The sequence below is a fragment of the Thamnophis elegans genome, chromosome 1 (assembly GCF_009769535.1).
Source record: "Thamnophis elegans isolate rThaEle1 chromosome 1, rThaEle1.pri, whole genome shotgun sequence".
Classification (NCBI taxonomy): domain Eukaryota; kingdom Metazoa; phylum Chordata; class Lepidosauria; order Squamata; family Colubridae; genus Thamnophis; species Thamnophis elegans.
In genome coordinates, this window is record NC_045541.1 from 92,416,984 (window position 1) to 92,430,439 (window position 13,456).

At 31.7% G+C, this 13,456-nt stretch overlaps 1 protein-coding gene across 1 annotated transcript in view; it reads left to right on the plus strand.

The window, feature by feature from the left end:
• The first annotated feature begins 1,445 nt into the window (after nt 1-1,445).
• The window catches only part of DCDC1 (doublecortin domain containing 1), a 246,979-nt gene continuing 234,968 nt past the window's right edge, over nt 1,446-13,456 (plus strand). Inside the window, exons 1-4 of the mRNA XM_032212936.1 lie at nt 1,446-1,471; nt 2,384-2,635; nt 4,266-4,416; nt 4,778-4,940. Coding sequence (XP_032068827.1) covers nt 1,446-1,471; nt 2,384-2,635; nt 4,266-4,416; nt 4,778-4,940 — 592 coding nt within the window. The remainder of the gene's footprint in view (nt 1,472-2,383; nt 2,636-4,265; nt 4,417-4,777; nt 4,941-13,456) is intronic.

Sequence of the window (13,456 nt, forward strand, 5' to 3'; positions counted from 1 at the left end):
CCGGCTCATGGTTGACTCATCCTTCCATCCTTCCGAGGTGGGTAAAATGAGGACCCAAATTGTTGGGGGCAATATACTGACTCTGTAAACCGCTTAGAGAGGGCTCTAAAAGCACTGTGAAGGTGTATAAGTGTAAGTGCTATTGCTATTGCTAAATTGTAAAAACACATCTTTTAGTACTAATCAACGAAAATATTGAGAGCTACCAGAAATAGTAAGATATCTATTTTAACCTTCAAAGAAACCCATTTCTTTGAAGAGTAGGATGAGGTTTAGATCTCTCATCATGCACACCTGTTTTCATAATTATCATGTCCACATTTTTGTCTTTAATTTTTATGCTTTTGAGAGAGTTTCTGCTAGCTTGTGAAAAAGCAATGTCCACCTTAGTTCCAGCAATTCTAGTTCCTGGGAATAATGAAACAGCTCTTGGGAATTTTGAGACTGTAAAAAACTGTACATCTCTTAGATTATATCAGTTCCAAAAATTGGTGAAGTTGGCTTACTTGTTCTATTTTTTAAAAATTGTCTTGCTTTCCACCTGTTTTTCCTGTGATTGATGCAAAATAAACTGGTAAGTTCTATAGATTTCTTAAAAGAACATAAATATTGGCTGTGGTAATGATGCCTAGTAAAATATATAGCATACCCACAGTGCAGATATAATATTCAGGAAAAAATTATCAAAAAAGTAAAAATATTGCCTTAAAGTAGAAAAGAGAATAATGCAAGTACAATAGGAACCAATAAAAGATTGAAAGGTAAAGGCCTGGGTAAGATGATAAGTGGCTAGGTAAATAAATAAATAAGTAAACAAACAAATGAATAACTTAACACCAAAAAGAAAAAAGTTCTCAGGTTTCTTCCCATTATGAAACACTTCTAGCAATAGAATACTGCCACTTAAAAATCCCATCCAAACTCCAGCTGTGTCACTTAAAGGCAAAAGGAATCTGAAGCATATTCATATGCAAATACAATATTTGGCTCCTAAACTGCCGAGGTTTCATTCAAGAATCTCAATACGGTAACCCTGTAAAATGATAAATGAATTTGTATAGCCTCTGGTGAATAAAATTATTGTTTTCATTTGAGTTAGGGTTAGTCAAGGAATAAATGCATCATTTGCTTTTAATCATTATATGTTAATCTGTATATCACACAGGATCTCATCTTTATATAAGTGCAACTCTCTATTGGGCTTGCAAAACCCCTGTCAAAACTATTCTAATTTTATCTACTCCACTGCTGACCCACTTAGGCAAAGATTACAGTAATATGAGAACAGGTTTTGACTATGCTTACACATGCTTATGCAAGTCTGATCAGAATGGAAAAAAAAATAGTGAATCCCATTCTCAGTTCTCGCTCCCCTCCCCCCAGGGAGACTAACCCATAATTTGAAAACTATAGGATAAAACCTGCAGTTTATGTAATTGTCAGTAATGGATTGGAAACCAGCAAAGCAGAGGTGAGTTTCTGCAGGTTCGGCCCGGATTGGGCAAACCGGTAGTGGCAGTGGTGGGAGGCTCCTTCTACTCACCGGGACAAGTGACACACGTATGAGCGAACCGGTAGTAAAATAAATTGAAACCCACCACTGTAGCAAAGCTATTTTAAGAACAATTGCATTTTATTGTTTTGGCTGTTTTATATACTGTACATTGCAAATAGACTCATGGCAGTGTATAGTAAACCAAAATATAGATAATAATATATAAATAATTTTAAAATATAGAGCCAGGCTCTTTCCACAATTGCCTATCATTATTTTTGCTGGCCCTAATAGGTTTGGCAGGAATGCATATTTCAGGTCCCTTCCATAAGAGAGGCCAAGCAGTTCTCCCAGCTTTCCTTTGGTCAAAAAGTGAGGTGAGCTCTGCTGGTGAATGCTGGGCTTAAAAATAAATAAATTAGGATTATAATGTTGACTTCAAGCATTGTGGTTTGAATGATTATATTGTTGTTTTAACTTTATATACTGCCATTAATGTAGAATGGGCTTGCATGACATGTTCAGGGAAAAAAGCCATAGAGATAAAATGATCACAGGCCACAATGAATTTCTTGGCCTGGTCTACTTGTTATTGTGTGCAGCCATATAAATAATTTAAATAAATGAATAAATATTGCTATAAGGCTGTTAATTTAAAAACTCAAATGTGTTTTGTATGCATTTGTCTCTTTAATTAGTTATAATTTCTTGATCTTTAAAATATTCCTCTACGGATGAGATGAACTATTTGTATTAATTTAACTATTTCCAAACTTGGAGTGTAACTGTTTTTTCTAGAACACTTTATTGTCATTGTACATATATACACAGTATACCCATATTGTGATATTAAACTCTGTTTTTTGCTACCCCTCTTCTTTCTTCCAGAAAATTAATCATGCCCTTTACAGAAGAAAAGCAAAGAAAGTCTCTACTTGGCCCTAAGAGTCCTCCCCAATCATTGGTAGTATCAAGAAGGTCAGGATTTCAAGATGGTTCCGCACATCAAACAAAACCAGTTCAGAAAAATGATAGCAAATCAAAACTAGCTAACTACGAATCAAATAGTACAAACAATTTCTACCTTACATCGCCATACAAGACAAAGAGACCTATCAGTGCTCCATCACGTCAGCTAAGGTAATCAAATTTGTTCTATGTTCCTTTTAACTATGACTGTGCTCATTCTTATTTTATTGCTTTTCAACAAAGTCAGGGTGATTTAATTGGTAAAATTATAGTTAACGTGCAATATGTATTTATATTTTTGGTATCTAATAATATTAACTAGATATTTCTAAGCATTTTCACTTAGAAGTTAGCTACTCTGAATGCACTTTAAGTATTTTCTTGTAAACTGGCTTTAGGATTTCTATCTTAGGCTTATGAAAACCTGTTCTAATATCACAAATATATTGTATAGGAAGGTTTCACAGAAGTAAATATATATATATTCACACACACATATAAATATATATATATATTCTTTAAAATTACTGTACTATGTATAAAGTAATTTTGACACCAATAAGAGCCAAATATGACAATTTCATTATTCTATAACACATATCAAATGAATATTATGCAACTCTCCCTCCATGCAGTCTATATAATTTTTTTTCCTCGCATTAAAATGCATCATGTCTAGAAACATATTTGATAAAAGAAAATGGAGTGGGTAGGTTAAGATGGAAGAGGAGAAGGGATAGAGGATATATTGGAAGTACTGGAATATGTAGGAGGGGAATAAGCTTTACATAATGAATATATTTCAGCTACATTTATTAGATATTTTCCCCTGTGATATTAATGTAAAAATCTGTTTCCCACAAAATAAATAGTAACATTGTCTTGTTATAAAGTGTAACAGGACTGCTGTGTTGCTATACCCTCTGCTCCTAATATATGGTAAAAAGAAAAAAATCCATAAAACCCCTTGAAAGCAGATCTAGTTAGCTTTTCACAAATATTAGTTTTAGAGAGAAATTATTGAAATATCAACAGTGCTTGCAAGTATCACAAAATCAAAGAGACACTATTGTTATATTTTAAGTTTAAAACAGTAGTACTTAAATGCCCTGGCATTATACACAATATTATCTGCAATCAGCAAAGTAATTTGAAGGTGTAAGAAGAATACATTTACTTTCTAAGCTTGCCTAATAACAAACTTTCATTAATGCCAAATCTATGCAAAAAGACTTTTATTTAAGCCTTTATGTTTGCTTGTTCTTTTAAACAACTTAAATATATATGAGTATTTGAATACTGGACATTTAGTTGTACTTTTGAATAATGTGGCTTAAGAATGCGTTCCTATGAACAGTTAGATCATTTACAAATGCTACTGCAGTTAAATTTATTTAAAAATCCATATGATGGTAATAAGACTATAACTATTCAAACAGAGATTTTAAATAAATGCGGAAATCAAAAATTGTTTCTGTTTAAACAATAATTATAACAAAAATCAAGACAAAAATCAATGGAATTCTGAATTTAGATACTTTTAATAAAGACAAATTCAAAAATTGACAATAGCAATTTTAAATTTGAATTTCTAGATCTTACATACAAATTAAAAGTGAGACAATAGTTCATAATTTTCCATAAACTTAGAAAAATACTTGTCACTTTGAACTTTGTCTAAAATGTAAATGTCAAGCAATTATTAAGAAAGACAATATTAGCTAAATATAATTTTAGAATAGGTACATTGTATGTTTTAGTTAATTTCTTAATCAATTGAATTGAAATTATTTTGCAACAGATGTCAACAATTTTCTTCTTCAAAACTGTACTTTACCGGAAAGGCCTCCCAGATTTTTAAACAGAAAACACATATACTCAGAGTAACTGCTTACAAAAATGGTGTAATAAATATATTTGCCAAAGTAACTGTGCCACCTTCCATTAAATTGGTACGTATCTCTATTATTTATTTAAATATGCTTCTCAAATTCAAATAAGGATTTTATTTATTTTGAAATGAAACAGCTCATAGTAAACACTGTGGTTTTTCTTTATATTAAATTTAATATATACAAAAAAAAAACAAAAAAACAAGCTACCTAAGTAATGTAGAATGTGAAATCTCTCTTCATGGTTCATACAATGGTGACAATAGTGCCATTGACAGCTTGCTTGGCAATTGACTCTACATATTGTATATTTTGGGAGGTAACAGGAACACTAGTTTCCAAGTTTTGATTCTTGATTATTAGCAGACCACAGAAATCTATTTCTGTTCCTAATTTTTCTTACCTTATTCTGTTCATTTAGCTGCTGGAGGAATGCACTGAAAAACTGAAGCTGAATATGGCTGCCCGAAGAATCTTCTTGGCAGACGGCACTGAAGTCCTGAGTGCTATAGACATACCCCATGATGCTGACGTTTATATTTCAACTGGAGAGCCCTTTTCAAATCCATTCAAAAAAATCAAAGGTAAAAAAATGCCACAGTCAGTGGATTAAGGGGTGCAATTAAAAACGATTTTCATCCTGTCTTTTTGCATGGTTTAACAAAACTAATGTTTACTCATTTACAGCTCAGTAAGAGGATAATGTGCTTAATGAAAGAAAAATCTACTGACAGCCACGTTCATTGCCCTTCATTAGCATTGGTGCTTAATTTAATATAGATTTGAATAGACATTAGGGAGCCTGCAGGAGGTTAAATGGTGAAAATATAATAAATTAAATCAGAGATTATTGAATTTACTATTTAGTTTCACTGACATCTTACAGACACAATTCATTAAGCTTATTACACCAGCAAAAATAATAGTTCAGAGTGTGGGTGCTTTATTAATTTAGTCATTTGACCTTTATTAAGACAAAGCATTAAAATCATTATCAGATGTTTTATGCAGGAATGTGTAATATTCAGCCTAAATTTATATATACATTTATTTGTGTAGCTACAATTGCATTTTGAAATTTAAAGCATTTAAAAAAATATTTAGTATCTGAAGCCATTGTCTCTTGTAATTAATTCTTGTAATAGGTTTTCTGGGGAATTCAAGAATAAAATGCAGAATAATGTACCATACAATTGGCACATGGTTTTTAATTTAAGCTGTGTTCTGCTGAATTGAATGATTAGGAAATTTCGATACCAAATGCTGTATGTTAGGAATTGGTATGAAGTTATAGCATATAGTTGGGATTTAAAATATTAATGAACAAAACCATTAGCCAAATTAAAGCTTCATGATAAGCTGGAATGAGAAAAGCAACAATTTTAATATCATGCCATTAATAAAATAAAGAATTATAATGACTCATATTTGAAAATATTGCAGTTGAATTATTTTTTATTTACATAATATTTTTAGCAGTTAAGTCCATTTTTTAGCTGAGGTACAAGTAGTTTTCATTATATCTTTTCAGGATTTCTATATTAAATTATGTTTAATATTGAAAAAACACATGTGACATCAACATATAAGTCTTCTAAAATGAATGTCATATTAAGCAAATTATTAAACTCCTTTTTCTTAAAACTTTTATACTGAATGCTAAAAATCTCGAATGGGGAAAAATTCTTGAGTCTATTTTAAAGAAATTGAACACCACGCAAACAGCAAATTATGCTTCAAAACAGGCAGAAAAGGCATTCCAAATGAACATCCCTGACATCCTCAATAAAACCTTGTTAAACAAAAGGTTTGTGTTTATTATGTTTAGATTGATTGAAATATTTAATTTAAATCTATTTGGTGAGCAATACAATATATCTGTGTATCTTTAGTATTTTTGAAGATATTATGTCTGTAATAAGTAGTCGATTGCTCATGAATTATTCATGGAGTGTCATATTATAGATGATGTGACAGTTTTCCTGAATAGAATCCAAATAATCCACCGAATGTGTTTTAATACATTAACTCAACAAGAAGATGCAAATTAAGCAAATATCCTTTCTCATTTTTAAAATTCTTCTAATGAATTATCTTTGTATTTATCGTAATAGTAAGTATTTCCTTTGCATTATACCTTAAAGTGCAGCAGAATGTAATGTTGCCATCCTTTTTATAAATGAGCAGTAGAATAGTATAATAATTTTTGAACAACGTGCAACTTTTCTAAATATATTATCGGCCACTGAGATTTCCAAATCCAAGAAGCATTTTATTCTTTCTTGATCTCTGCTTCGTTTGCACTCAACAAAAACTTCTGTGCTTTGTCTGCATCTTTTGGCTGTGTTTCATCTTGACATGCACTGCTGTTCCTTTAGCACCAAAATATTGGCACACATTGCTGAAAATTTCACACCAACTCTTGCTGGATCAGCAAGCTTAACCTACCAAAATCTGGTGCACTGGAATACTATTTGACTGATAATCAATCTTTTTGCTGCTCGACAGTTGTTTCTGGGACTCAGAGTAGAGCAGGTGGCAGATGTGCCTTGTCTTTTGAGAAAAGAAAGAGTAGGTGAGGTTGGGCACAGCATAGTATACTGAGTGTCTATTAAGAGGCCTCTGCAAGAGTAAGTAGTACTATAAAAAGTCACTGATTAACATTGAAGATGCACCAAAATCATCTCTTAGGTTTCCCAGGCTGATTTATTCATTTAATAGGATTGTGCATTCATCACAACATATTGAAAAACTTTCTATAAATGATGTCAATAGTGTCATCCATTTATACACACACAAACACACACATTTATATGCAATTTTAACAAGACTATTACTCTAGTCATTTTGAAGAATGTACATTGAATTTTAACTAACTATTATATGAACATTGCGAAAAAGTATAACTTGGCTACAATTAATATACAAGCAAGTCCACCACAATAATTTTATTATATTGTGTGTTTTACTTTTGCTAGCCAAGAGGGAACACCTCTTTGGGGAAAAAAACATTATACATTTTACAAAGGTTCATGAACACTTAAAATAAGTTTTTATAGAAAGAAAAGTTTAAATATTATTCAAATGAGGTACAAGTAGTTGAAAAATGCAACCTACAGTTTCTATTGAAATATAAAAAATCTTATCTATAAAGCAAGTTTGTTTTTGGAAGTGAGTAGAAATGCTGATATTTACTTGTTTGTTGAAAACAAACTTGGACATTTCAATTGACATTTTAAAAATACTGTTTTGATAGTATGCATTAAAGAAACTATTTTCTATTAATTGTCAATAGAAAATATATGTTTAAATAATATGCAAAGATAAATATTTCTTCACTATGCTTTTCAATATTGATCAGGAAACATGGTTCATTAGATTAACTCTGTAGCAATATTTCATTAGTGTGGTTATAATAAAGTTTGAATAAGCAGAAAGAGAAATAAGCATGCATTTTAGCTGCAAATAAAGAATTTTTAAAATGTAAATGTTTGTGGCTAATGAAATAATCATACATACATCGTAAGAATATTCATTGTGCAGAAAATTTTATCAAAGACTTAACACAAATATATAACATCTATTTGAAACACATAATTCTTTATAAGAAAATTGGCATTTTATATTATATGGTTTAGACATATTTATATATCAAAAACAAGTTTGGAAATTATATTAACTCTATCCAATATGACATTGCCACTTTGTTTTATTATACCTCAAGGCATGCCTGCACAATATTATTATGATGTACCTCACCGGATAAAAGTACTTGCATTATGTTTTCTATGCTATCAACTTCTTTAATTAACTTCATTCTTTTGTTTACATTTGAATCACATTAACCTGTGCCCAAAGCTTTCATCTATCTTCTCTTTCTTCAGAAGACTTCGTTATATACTTTTAAAAAAAGTGAATGCTAAAAATAAATTGCCATCCACTCTCTTCCAATAAATAATTGGTAAAGCTTTTCACTTTTGCTTGATGAGAGAGGGAATGCATTAAGATGCTGACTGCATCTTAATCTCTTAATCATGACTTGAAACTATGTACATTTTTCATGGTTTTGGAAAGTAAATTTCAGAGGTCTATTGCTTACCTCATAGAAATACTCTGACCTAAACAAACTGGTTTATCATGTCTTATCTTGAGCATATATAACAAAGACTATGCAACTCTCAGCTGCTTAGGTAGTTTATATCTTATCTCAAGCAGTGTGGAAATCAGTCTTGGTCAGCTTAATCAGAATATATCTTTAGCTTTTCTGCTTTGTGCAACATAAGCACCCCTCTTGTTTTTGTCTTCCTTCCTCCTGAAAGTAGCAAAGGGAACTTGTTTCTCCTGGATTACAAAGATGGGATGTTTTTATTCAGGTGTCTGTGTATGAGATGATGTTTGTCTGACTGCAAATAACATTGTGGAACTACATAATTGTTATGTAGCTTCAAACATCATGGTTATGTCCTATGTTATAGGAAACTCTGCTTAGTATTTGTCACAATTATAATTGATTTCCTTAAACTAGGAGGAGGGAGATTGCCCTGAAGGTAACTCTCTGCTTGAAGAGAACCTATATTTTTGAAATTGGTTGAATTCAGAATTTATGCTTGCTATTGTCCCAATCTAGTGAATGGCAATAAATGCTCATCTCATACATGTTGGTCAGAGAGTAGGAAGATTAAGTTTTCATTGAAAACTGAACAATAACAAATCATATTTTGATTAAATATGTTTTAAAATATTTTTAATTTATGCTAGTTTATGAACATAATAGGCATCCTTTTGGTTCCTTACTGTATGTGTTAATTTTAAATTATGCAAGACATTAAATAATATTTGCTCCTTCTACTGTTTTCTATTTTCTACCCACCTCTCTGCTAGCAGATCTAGTAGTTAATAAGCAAGACACTGGCAATATGAGGTTTTTTTCCATGGTCATAATCTTTCCCAGGCATTTTTGAGCTTTCTTTTAAAGAGCCACTGATATTGTTCCATATCATTGGATAAGAATATTAAATAGAATGTAAGCATCAGTGATTCCACCCCCCGCCCCGAATAGATTTCATGCCTACTTTCCCTGGATTTGAACCTCAGATTAGGATTTCCTAAAGAATTATTCCATGTCTTAAAAAAACCACAACACTTGGCTTTAAGTCAGCTAATGCAATTATATTTTTATAAATAAAATGTAAACATTGCTCAACTAAATGGCTATCATATTTTTCATTCTAACAACAACCATGCATATTATTTAGGATATTTTCATAGCAATTAAATAGGTGGCAAAATTATTTTCAGATTTATTAGTGTAACTGTTTACCTATTTTTTCTATTTTTGCTTCCTTCATATATTTCGATGGAAAAAAGTGTTACAAATGATGGCTGTTATTCTGTTTTGAATTTGACTCCTGGCTCACAGTTGCCCCACTGTGATTACCTCAGTTTGAAGGAAATGTATGACAAGTTGCTATTAGAATTTTTTCCTCAACAACAAAATGGAGTTGTGTGGAATTTGGGCCATTGTTAACACTTCTGTCATACCACTGCAATTGCTCTTCTCTTTTTCATTGTTCTTTTATATGTTTTGTCACTTATTTATCTGCACATCAGTCAAAGTTTTCTGGCAATTAAGTTTTCAGATTTGCTTATTAGTCTAATTTCCTTCTTGATCTTTTGCTAAATACCATGGTTGCTTCATTTTTTTACTCTTATGGCGCAATATTTGAAACTCTTTCTTTAGGATTTCAAAAGTTAATAAACGTTCAACATAAATTTTCTAGACTTTTTGCTCCCAATATTTTCATTCATGCAACACTGCAAAAATACATTAAAAATATTGTTACAAATACTGATAGCATTTATTTAATAATGTTCCTTCTAGATAAATAAAGGAGACACATTATTTCATACTATCAGTTTTATTTTACAAACCTAAAATTTTAAGGAAAAATTCAAATAATTTCTTAATAAATAGCTGAACCAAGGCTGAATTTCTAAATATTCAAGAATATTGCACAGAAATGCCATAGGCCAGCATCTTCAGTTTTAACATTTTGATTTCAGTTCATACTCATACTTCAATCATATTTTCCATATGTTAACTGCTTTTTGAGTGGTTTCCATTGTATAGTGACTGTCATTAACTCTCTGTTTATGCCTGTGTAGCCATTTTAACAGAGCACTTGTTCAGATGCTACACATTGAGTCCTCTCTTCTTTATTGGAAAAGTGTTAAGGACTGGGTTCCAGTAGGAAAATATTTTTCTTCAAATAATTACCTGGAAATTATGTGTGTGTGTGTGTGTGTGTACATGCGCACTCATAAGTGCGCATGTGCAGAAATTTTACATATGCAGAGAAAAATAAAATATTGCTGAAAGGAAGTGAATAGGCAGGAGATAAATGGGTGTTTTTGAAAATTAATGATTGCTGAGGAAAGGTTACTACTTTAAGAAAATTTGGCCATTATTGTAATATCTGATTATGATTTCTCCGTATTTTCATTCCAATCCTATTCTGTTAGTCTTCCCCTTGGATCAACTTCTTCCAGTTTTGTTTCCTACCTTTATTTTCCTGTCTTTCTAGTGCAACTACTCCTTCCCATTCTTTTCCCTGGCCCTTCTTATTCGCTCTTTCTGATGACTGGAGCATGGTGTTTGGGAGAGATTTCTGGGAGTATTTTTGGTTGGTATCTCCAGATGGGGGCAAATTATTTTATACTTTAGTAATTAATTTTGATTTAATTTCAGTTTATTGTTCTTAATACTGCCTGTCACTGCATTCAGGTACTTATTCAGGGATTTGGCTCTTATCTTTGACACTTTTATGGAAAAGATGTAAAACTGAAGATATTTTGTCTAATGTTTGAATCTAACAAGGTGAGGACACTTCAAGACCACCAATTGCCACATAAAATATGGAATGATTAGTGGGGAAACCCTTCAAATTTAAAGCAATGAGGATGAATAAAATCTCTATGTATTTAGATTTGAGTGGTCAGACAACAGTTGTGTTTAATGCTTTACTCTTGTCTGCAGCAAAAGTTCTAATTTATTTGAGCCATGTTTGGACGTCTTCTGCCAAATTAACTCAAGAAAATGAACTAAGTATCAAGAACTGTTATTCACTGATGAGACCAGATGTGAGGTGTGGCTGCAACTAGCTATTGATATTATTCATTTATTTATCATTCAGATTTCCTAAATATTATTCAAAGCAATATTTGAAATATGACATTATTGTAAAAAGCAACCAAACAAGAAAAGGGAAAGTCACAAATAAATTTTAGCATTTAAAAAATTAACAATATTTCTGAAACCTAGAATAGTTTCATTGTTTTCACATCTCTTGTCAACCCGTCGAGAAGAATTAGATTAAGAAATAGAGTTCAAAAGAAGTAGTGCAACTGTAATTTATTGACATAGGTTAGAGTAACAAAATCTTGACTATTTATGTCTCCCCCTCTTATATCAAAGAGAATTATGGCAGAGCCATTTTAACTTTCTGATACTCTCTTCTTTTCCCAGGTTTATCTCACATTTTGCTAAACATTTTTTCCAAGGTTATTTCTAATTCTCTACATCTCCCCAGCAACAGTTAGAACGTGAAAAAAACAGCCAAGGAATAAGTCTGTTTGCACTCAGAATAATAAAATTGTTAGGAAAAAAGTCTGAAATAAAATACAATATTTGAGCGTGAAGGATTACTGTCAGATGGGATACACACACACACACACACACACAATACAAAGCTGTATATTCTGGTTTTCTTCCTCCAGCACTTTTGGGATAATGGGGAGGATGCCAATCTATAGAATAAAAGATGATCTTGGTAAAAACATGCAAGAATTTCTCAATATTATATAGTTCTAATCTTCCAATGACATTGATTTTGTGAACTGGTTTACATAGAGAGCCTAACACATTAAAAAAATGTGCCAGTGTCCACCTTGATTCCATTTGCATAATAGTTACTAGTTATGAGAGCTCCTTGGAGGCTCTCTGAACTTGGTTGTTTTCTTGAAGACATTTCATTACCCAAACTAGGTAACATAATCACTAGCAGTGAAGATATTATCTTTTTTGGGTAATGAAACATCGGCAAGAAAACAACCAAGTGGAGAGAGCACCAAGGACCCCGCATTTCAACTCTGAGCTACAAATATCCTCCAATATTGTTACTAATTAGGTTATCCAGTATGGGAAACCTATAGTTACTAAAGTGTTAGATTGGAGAGAGTCAGTCAAATTCTAAGCTCAGATGACTTTGCTGGTTGACTTTGGGTCAATCATTCTCTCTCAATCCAGTCTACCATCTAGGGTTGTTGTTTCGGATAAAATTCAAGGAGATTTAAATTATATTGAGGTGTTAAGAGAAAAGCAAAATAAAATCTAATAAATGAATGTACTTTAAATAATGATGTCAATATAATGTATTTATTTTCAATTACTTCTTAAACTCAGAACGGAAGGAAAATGACAGATCTATCTAGCAAAGTGAAATGTTTGGGACATTCAGATGCAATATAGTAACTTTATTTTATTACAAACTATCTCTTCTCAGCATGCAGTAGAAGTATGCTGAGTATATTTTTCCTTGTATAGTTTTATTTAATGAACATTTTAAGGAATCCAGCTTCTTATTAGAATGGCATGTTTTGAGGTAAATCAAATTTGTGCTAAGAATACATATGTCTTTTAGACTTTAATATTTTTTCTTTTAGATTTTTCTGGGCCATTTAACCTACTGAGTTTATTAATCTATTCTTTTATTTTCCCCAAACTATTTATAGATGGTATTTATAAAATTGTCTTTTAAAGTTAAAACTTGGTGCTTGAGTTTGCTTTTTTCCTACTGCTTCCTCATTTTTTTCCAGTATAGCAGGGTCCAATATGAGTCGGTTACTGGGATCAGAGTCTTCCAAGCTTTTAGACCTGTGCTGGAGGCAATCCTTAGGGATCTTCTTTCTCTCCAAGAGAAGGAGAAGAAAGAAAGAAAGAAAGAAAGAAAGAAAGAAAGAAAGAAGTTCCCTGAGGGTGGGCACCAGTGTGAGTCTGAAATCTTGGGAAACTAAAGTTCTGGTCCCAGTGACTGACTCAAAT